Source organism: Ictalurus furcatus, chromosome 14 (genome assembly GCF_023375685.1).
Source record: "Ictalurus furcatus strain D&B chromosome 14, Billie_1.0, whole genome shotgun sequence".
NCBI lineage: Eukaryota > Metazoa > Chordata > Actinopteri > Siluriformes > Ictaluridae > Ictalurus > Ictalurus furcatus.
The window spans coordinates 13,312,797-13,321,606 of record NC_071268.1 but is presented as its reverse complement, the minus strand read 5'-3'; the positions used below and the strand labels follow the sequence as shown (position 1 = coordinate 13,321,606).

Here is an 8,810-nt window from a genome sequence, read left to right as displayed (position 1 = left end):
ATTATAACAGCTATAAACAGTCATTCCCTCCCTTTCTTTTTTTCTTCTTCTTGAAATTAATAAGATCAAAAAAAAAAAAATGCAGCTTGTCATGTTACTGGGAAACTGGAAAGCGCAAAATCATCTGCCCTGAAGATGTCTCTTAGGTGACTCTTACAGCTTTATCTCTGACTGTTATAAAAGAATGACAATGGAGACTCCTTCTATAGAAGCCAAATAAACATCTCCTAACAGAAAACCTGACCATATCTACAGTTACCTACGATTTTTAATGATTGTTATAGAAAATTAATCAACTCCATTCTGAACAGAATCACAATGAAGTATTCAACAGTGGTGTGGTATAAATAATGTTATCACATGGTGTCTCAACTATAGCACAGTAATAACAACATGACTAGTTCATATTGGAGCAGAAATTAAACACAACAAAGCTTATTTCTGACAAGTCTTGTCTTCATCCATGTGCAACCTATCACATATACTCAGTTGCCAATTTATTAAGTACATCTACTCTGTACCTACAGACATTATTAATTTTTATCAGGTATGTAGATAATGTGTGAAAACACTGTGAATGCTCTGAAGAGAAGATATAGCATAAATTAGGGGAGACCGGTGGTAAAGCCTGTAGAACTTGTATGAAGTGTGCATTCTGTAGTCAGAAGACTTCATTTTTCTAATGTTGATCACATACAATGAGGGTATCATGGAAAATCATGGAGAAATTAGTAGCCATGTATTATATGGACAGTTATTGAGAAATCCAGTCCTGGGAATTCTTAGTCAGTAGGAAGATCTATTATATTTTGTTGAGGTTAATTTTTAGACAATGATGGGTCTTTATCCAGAAAAAGATGTCAGAAAGGAGGAAGTGGAGCAAGGAATGGAGGCAAAGAGAAGTTGTGTGTTCAAACCAGTGATCAGTGATCGGCGAAGCTATGAGATCTGATCACTGAGCCCAGACATTTAGTATGTAATACAACAACAACGGTCCAAATCCTGACCTCTGGTATCCGGTATGAACTCCGGTACTGAGGCTGGGAGGAGATGAAACTGAATCTCTCCATTCTACATGGTAGATTACAGTATATCAAAAACCTGGTCAGGGTTTAGCTCCCAATGATCTGGTCATTGGTATCAAATGCTGCAGTTAAGTTGAGAAGGATAAAGACTGAGGGCATAGAGTATTCTTGGCCTTTCTGTGGAGCTCCAATGACTGCAAGGAGGACAGTTTCAGTATCCAGGCTTGTTGGCATTCAGGAGGGCAGTATGAGACATGAAAATAGCGAGGTGAGAACTGCACATTTAAAGGTCTCTGAGAGTTGTGGAATGAAGAAAACATGTTTGTAGGGACATTTGTGCATTAAAGCTCTGTAAACAAATCATACTGATCCAATCCAATCATACTTATATAATGAGATGCTGTTCCATATTGAATCTGCTACTTAATGAAGGACCAACCAAAGATTCTTTGTTATTGGTTAATAGGCCAAATACCTCCAAGGTTGAAACAACTTTACAAATTTCAAAATGTCATTAGTACTGCAAGGTGAATTAATGGAAAATAATGCAATTTTAAATGGCAACACATTGATGCATATCATATAAATATAAATATTTCTGTTTAATTGATGGGCTAAATAATCTTTTTAGATACGATTTGGTCCACAGGATACCAACAATACCAGTTACTGGTTTCTCAGCTGTAGACCATCATCAACTAGCTTGGTCTAACAAGGAATTCAATCTGGTCTAAGCTGTTTTTGAGATGCCTCTTATACAGTGATCATAGATTGCATGTTATTCATTATACTAATTTAAGTTATAATTACAAAACCCTTACCGCTTAGTTACCAAATCAGTCTAAAGAGTTTATTTATTTATTTATTTATTTTTTTTACCTTTAGCTAAATATACTGTACTTGTGAGTTAAAGGGATACTGCTGAGAGTCCAGTTTAAGCTAGAGATGATAAGTAGATGGTTACAGCTATCACAGGGTGACAGATTTCTCAGGAGGGAGCAACAGGAAGTTGCTATATGACTCTGACCACAATGGTACACCCAAATTACACAGCAGTGTTTCCGCTGGCCAGCTTTGATTTCAAAGCTGCATTCCTGGTCAGCCCAAGCCCTCTAATAGCACTCAGAACCGCAACTTGTTTTATTAACTTTTATTATCTTCAGAGCTTTAAAAGAGTGGTTATGTGTAATAACTCTCCCAGTATCATTACTGGCAAATAATCAGTTTTACCCTTCAAGATTTTACCCATCAGTTTTACTCATTACGTGCCTATGTATAGTATTACACCATATGTATAGGTGCTAAATGGAAGGTTATACTCAGTATCATTTTTTATGAGGACAATTTTGCCACCTTCTACATATCAGCTAGTTATGCAACGCATATAGAATTTTTTAGTTTATTTTTCTGACTGGCAAGCTGGGAAACCTATTCACTCTACCATGCAGTGAAATATTACACCTTGACTTGCACTATCTAAAAGTAGCCCAGCAAGCAGTGGCTCATCCCACAACATGTCACCAGTTAAATTCATCTATCAGTGAAGTAGCCTCTGCTCCACCAGCCATGCAGACAGAAAATACCATTCTACTTCATCTGTAATAGCTTTGGTGTTGTGTTATGTGTTCTACAACCACATATGTGCCAACATTATGAAGTTTAGGTGTTTTGCTTAGCATAAAACAAAAAAGTGCTTTTAAAAATATAAATACTATATTATTTAGTCTTGGGCTAAATGTAGCCTAGAGATACAGTATTTATTATATAGGAGTGGATATTCGTTGCTTACAGAGGTGAGGAGTGGCGTGGTAAGCACAGCCTGTAATGGAATAGGGCCAGCTTAAAGTGAGTGAGCGTTTCTCAATGGGTTTTCCATATGATTCCCTCTGCATGCACACTGTAGCTATAAATACCTTTTATTGGGTTTAAGTGGAATTAGTGGAGATATTTGTCGTCAGTATAGCTGCGGATATACTGTGATGGAGTGCAAGGTAAAGACACGCACACACACGCACACACACGCACACACACATGCACACACACATGCACACACACGCACACACGCACGCACACACACATACACACACACAAATATTAACATCAATGCATTTTCATTCAGCAATCTTGCATAAAGCACTATTTTCAGTGGCTGACAAATTGGTGTTACATACATGTAAATTGCTATACCAACTTAGCATACAGTATATCTTTTCTTTCACAGCAAGTACAACACGTGAACCTGTCTATTTCTGTAGCATGAAAATGTAAACTTTATTGTATATTGACATTTCTGGTTTTCTAATTCACAGATCAAAAATAATAATAATAATAATTGCATGGCATAGTCAGATTGGCATTGCTGATTTGTTTTGTTTGAGGCACTTCTGGCCCTCAGTTGGGCTCAGTATGAGTCAAAACGTATTTAGCAAAGACATGAAATAAACTAAAGATTTTAGACAGACATTAGCAAAACCTTCTATAAACCTACTATGTATATGCGTGCGTTCCTTGAATATAGGTTGAATTTAAAAAATAAGCATCACAGTTGGTTTTATTGGAAAAATATGTGTTTATATAAGAAAAAAAAGAAAGATTAAGACATTTCAACACAGGGCGTCAATAAGACATTCTTTGATTGCATTTGATATCTCTGACCTGAGAGCCCTGCAGTTACAGTAAACATTGGCTACTCTATCAGGACTAATTAAGTGTGCAGAAGGCTATATGCCATGCTGATCAAGTTCTCTCTGTACTGGAACATCATTTGACAGTGATTCATGTTTCATAAACTCATAAATTCATGTGCTGATGACTCACTTGTGCTGATTTGTGAGTATTGAGGAGACACAGCACCCTTAACGCACTGTCTTTTCGCACTATACGGATTCTTGTGTTCCCCAGGTTAGTAAATGTCTCAAATCTTACAATTCCATTATATTAAGTTCATCAACTGATTCATGATCATTTTTTTGTGATTTGTGTTTTAATGAATATAGCTATCTATGTAAGGACAAGACAGCTTCTGTAATAACTGTCAGTTTTGTAATTTAAGAAATAATATGGATTCTATTTCTATTAGAGTTATATTCTCTAAATAATCCACTAATTTCATACTGAAAATGGTACAAATCACTTTGAATAAATAAAAAAATGAATTGATTGGACATGTGTACTAATATGGAAAAGCTAATGAACAGTAAAATGCTGAAATAAAATGCATATGAGAAACATCGAGAATGATGGGATTTCACCAGTACTCTATGATAAGACTTGCAGCTGTAAATATAATAATGGTGGACCATTTCATTGCATAGAAGGTGATCACCATGTCTTTGTGCACCATGAGGACTTTGCTCACAGTGGGTCAGATCATTGCACTTGTTCTGCAGATAGTTGTGCATCAACCTCTGTGTTATGCTGGTTGAATTGTTTTTTTTTTTCACATTTAACAAATATAACAATAAACTTGAGGTACAGGTAGAATAGCAAAATATCCAGCAATGTTTGAGTGAAAAGCCTGCTCCGTGAAATTAAGAGACTTTCGACGACGTGTCCACTCTGGTGTCAGTGTGAGGTTCCTTCCTTACAGTTTATTCCTCAGCAAGAAGTATGTTTTCACTGATTGTTTGGTCTTTTTTTCTCTCAAAAGATTATTTTAAGTGAATTAAGCACTTGATGCTCCACTCCACGTTATGGCCGATGGAAGAAGATCAACTTTTAAGGCTGTGAGTATTTATCAAATGTAAACCACAGTTCTTCAAAAAAAACAAAATTTAGAAAACATTGGATTAGCACAAATAAATCTAGCAGATAAATGAAACCACATGATTTCAATATTTTCTAGATGATATAAATAACTTTCATTTGTAAAGTGCAAATAAAAAATGATCTTGTACATAATCTCAAGACTGTGCCTTAGAACACAGAAAATGGTCTTTGTGGAAAGTGCAACTCGAGATCAGCACAACTGAAAAATAAAAAGCAAAAAATAGAAAATCGGCCTTGTGATAGTCAGACAGTTGGCCTCAGGAGGTCTTTCGGATGAATACAGGCACCTCCTCAAGCCCCACTTGGTAACTTTGTAGGAGCGTCCCGCCATCAAACACTTTAGCATTGTTGGTGTCTTGCCATTGAAAGTTGCTCCCTGGCAGATAAATGTCTCTCTGCAAAGCTCCTTTTTCTGTCACTGGAGCAACAAGTACCTGAAAAGCACACGACATCATAAATTGGTTATGAGTAACGTATACAATTTCTAAGCAATATGAGACATTTAGTCAGTGCATTATTTTATTATGGCTTGGTGCCTGTGTAGTGGAAACTCACCTCATCTCCAATCAGATATTCATCATCAATAGTGAATGTGACTGGATCATTTGGACTGATCCACCACAGTGGGCGGTAGATGGGGTTTCCAGTGACTTGCCACTCCTGGGCATATTTCACAATCAGAGGCACTACAAACTCCTGGCGCATAGTGATGTAGATTCTGGTTAGGTTAAGGACCTGGAGAAATTGGGGGAGACCAAACAATCAGCATCCCAAAACATGGCGAAAGATTTTAGCTTTTATTCACTAAATGTACATCGATCAGGAATCACCTTCAGCTCTATGGATGCAAGCTCCCACCCACTTGTCCTTTATTTACAAGTCATATGAATACAACATGGCCCAATTTACCTTCATATGCATCTAATTTACATACAACCCCAATTCTGAAAAATTTGGGACAGTCGTCTGTTTACCACTGTGTAACATCACCTTTTCTTTTAATAACACTTAAGCATTTGGGTGCTGAAGACACCAGTTGGTTAAGTTTAGCAAGCAGAATTTTCCCCCATTCATCCATTATGCATTTCTTCAGCTGCACAACTGTACGGGGCCTTCATTGCCTTATTTTGTGCATCATAATGCAACAGACATTCTCAATCTGAGACAGGTCAGGACTGCAGGCAGGCCATGCTAGCACCCACACTCTCTGCTTACGCAACCATGTGCTTGTAATCCAGGCAGAATGTGGTTTGGTGTTGTTCTGCTTTTTAATGGCAACATATGTTGCTCCAAAATGTGTACATATCTTTCTGCATTAATGATGCCCTCGCAGATGTGCAAGTTACCCATGCCATGGGCACTGACACACACCCATACCATGACAGACAGTGGCTTTTGGACCTGATGCTGATCACAGCTTGAATGGTCCTTTTCCTCTTTGGCCCGGAGAACAGGACAGCTGTTTTGTCCAAAATCTATTTGAAATGTTGACTCGTCGGACCACAAAACACGATTCCACTGTGCTACTGTCCATCTCAGATGAGACCGAGCCCAGAGAAGTCGGTGGCGCTTCTGGACAGTGTTGATGTATGGCTTCTGCTTTGCATAGTAAAGCCTTAACTTGCATCTGTGGATGCACCGAGACAAAGGTTTACCAAAGTATTCCCGAGCCCATGTCAGGATATCCATAACAGACTCGTGATGGTTTTTAAGACAGTGACGTCTGAGGGATCGGAGATCACACGCACTCAGAAGTGGTTTTCGGCTTTGCAGTTGATTAAGTAAAACACCAAATACCTTGTCTTTATACATTTTTTTGTTTAAATACAAGTCATAGTACATTTATAAATCAATCCTCTTTGTTTTTATTAGCATTTTTTGGAATTATAATAATTTATAAGAATTGGGGTTGTAAAACAAGGAAGATCAGGGGAACAAATGAGCCACCCAAGGGCCTTAATTCATCAAAGCTGTGAAATGAGCACACATTTGAGTGCATGGAATAATAGACAAACAAATTTGTGTGATTCAATAAAATAATGATGAATTATATATATATATATATATATATATATATAGACACACACACACTCACACACGCGCATATATATATATATATATATATATATATAGAGAGAGAGAGAGAGAGAGAGAGAGAGAGAGAGTATTCACTTTAACTATCAGAATGCCTAAAACGCCTCACATTATCAAGATTTATGCACTTTTCCATTTTAGATGGAAAATAGATGTGAATCCTATCCAAATATCCTTCTGATGTACATTCCTAGAAGGGTCACATCCTTAAGCAAACATCCCACCCGTGACAGAAACAAAGTAAACCCACATTTATTAAAAATGCATTGTAAGGAAGTGAAAAGGTTTCGTGCAATGGATTTTGAATCATTGCCTGGGTTCAACTTGATTTCAAATTGAGAAAACAGACCTGTGGTTTGCATTTTGGATATACTTTTATTCGGGCTCAATACGGCCATTGATTTAACAGTCTCTAATGGGTGCTAGATGTCTAGACATGCATACACATGCGCACACACACACACACACACACACACACACACACACACACACACACACACACACACACAAGTTAATGACTCATCACACAGGGCACAGAAAAATTCCAAAAATTTAAATCACACTAAATGTTGTTCAATATAACTTTAACAACTATGAATAGAACACAGTTAAGTAATGCAGCAAAACAAAACAGGACATAAAAGCATTGTCCACCTATGTTTTATTGTCCCACAGAAAAAAACAATATATTTGTTTGACAATGTCATGACAATCAAAATGGAAACTGTTAGTTGTCTCTGCATAATCTCTACATCTTTCGATTCATTGTCATTCCTGAGTGTTGCAGTGACTGTCATTATGGTCAAGACTGAGGGCCACAAATTTGAAAAGAAATTTAATGCGAACCAGATGGATGCTTAACCACAGGTAACGTTGGGAAAAGGCCAAGCAATTATTCTGCCAAATGCAAGAAAAATAGTCGCCTGCAGGATCCTCTACACTTGTCCGAAACTTGAACTGTTCTCCGCAGGCTCAAACAGATATTTTTCTAACCATGCTTGAGATGTTTTTCTCATAGTCCCACACAGAGAGAATGAATATTATATTCCAGATTTATGTAAGGAGGAAGAAGCAATCTGTTAAACCAACCTTTAATATGAGCACTACCCTGGTGTAGGTGCATCCCTGGTGTAACTTACATTGCTATCCATCATTTAGTGAGGATGTTATTATATAAAAACCTGGATGTCTTTAGCATATATGAAAGGGGTGGACCAATCAGTAGCCTTGAAACCTGGGACAAACAGTTTTCATTTGGTATACAGCTATGTGTAAACACACTTCATGGGGATATAAATGCTGGAATTATATTGCCATTGAACTCTGCCACCTGCTGCAGTACACACATTGTCTGAGACACAATTAGGTGTTCGTAAAACAATTTTTATATCATGTGAGTGAAGGACAATCAGTCACCTTGTCTACTCCAGATGCCCATGGAGGTGTCTGAAAACTGAGCACAGGAAGAAAGGCCACAATCTCCAGCCAACGAATAAAGAGTTCATCATCTGTGACCAGCTCAATGGATAAAGAGCCTCCTGTAGCCCAGAGGAACAAAAAGTACATTTCAAATGCCTTACTGCTATCAAGGTTATCCAGCGAGTGAGTTTTCTTTATCTGTATAGACTCTAGGATGACTCAGTAGCAGGATAAAAGATAAAAAGAATAGGGGTAAAGGGGTTGGAAATGACATTAAAGATGTACAGAAGTATATTACCTACTGCATCAGGAATGAAGAAATTATAGCCCAGCAGGCTGTAATGCAACAGGGATGGAATGATACCCTTAAGGCCAGCATAGCTCCAGTCTGACTGCAGTGCACTCATACGGATGAACAAAGGCTTATGGCTGGACCTAAACCGAGAAACCCAGGCATAAAAAGATAACATTAGCAACAACTCCTTGTAATGAGTGATGATTATA

General features: G+C 37.6%; 1 protein-coding gene across 2 annotated transcripts in view; it reads right to left on the bottom strand.

Annotated features, from left to right (window-relative positions):
• Nucleotides 1–4,471: 4,471 nt before the first annotated feature.
• Nucleotides 4,472–8,810, bottom strand: part of si:ch211-236l14.4 (SITS-binding protein) — a 29,148-nt gene continuing 24,809 nt past the window's right edge. The window contains exons 7-10 of one of the 2 annotated variants that reach the window (XM_053642031.1): nucleotides 8,605–8,741; nucleotides 8,304–8,425; nucleotides 5,349–5,528; nucleotides 4,472–5,227 (exon numbers count right to left, since the gene is read on the bottom strand). In XM_053642031.1, coding sequence (XP_053498006.1) covers nucleotides 5,051–5,227; nucleotides 5,349–5,528; nucleotides 8,304–8,425; nucleotides 8,605–8,741 — 616 coding nt within the window. In that variant the 3' untranslated portion in view covers nucleotides 4,472–5,050. Of the gene's footprint in view, nucleotides 5,228–5,348; nucleotides 5,529–8,303; nucleotides 8,426–8,604; nucleotides 8,742–8,810 lie in introns of those variants that run through there. The other variant, XM_053642032.1, reaches the window with a different exon arrangement.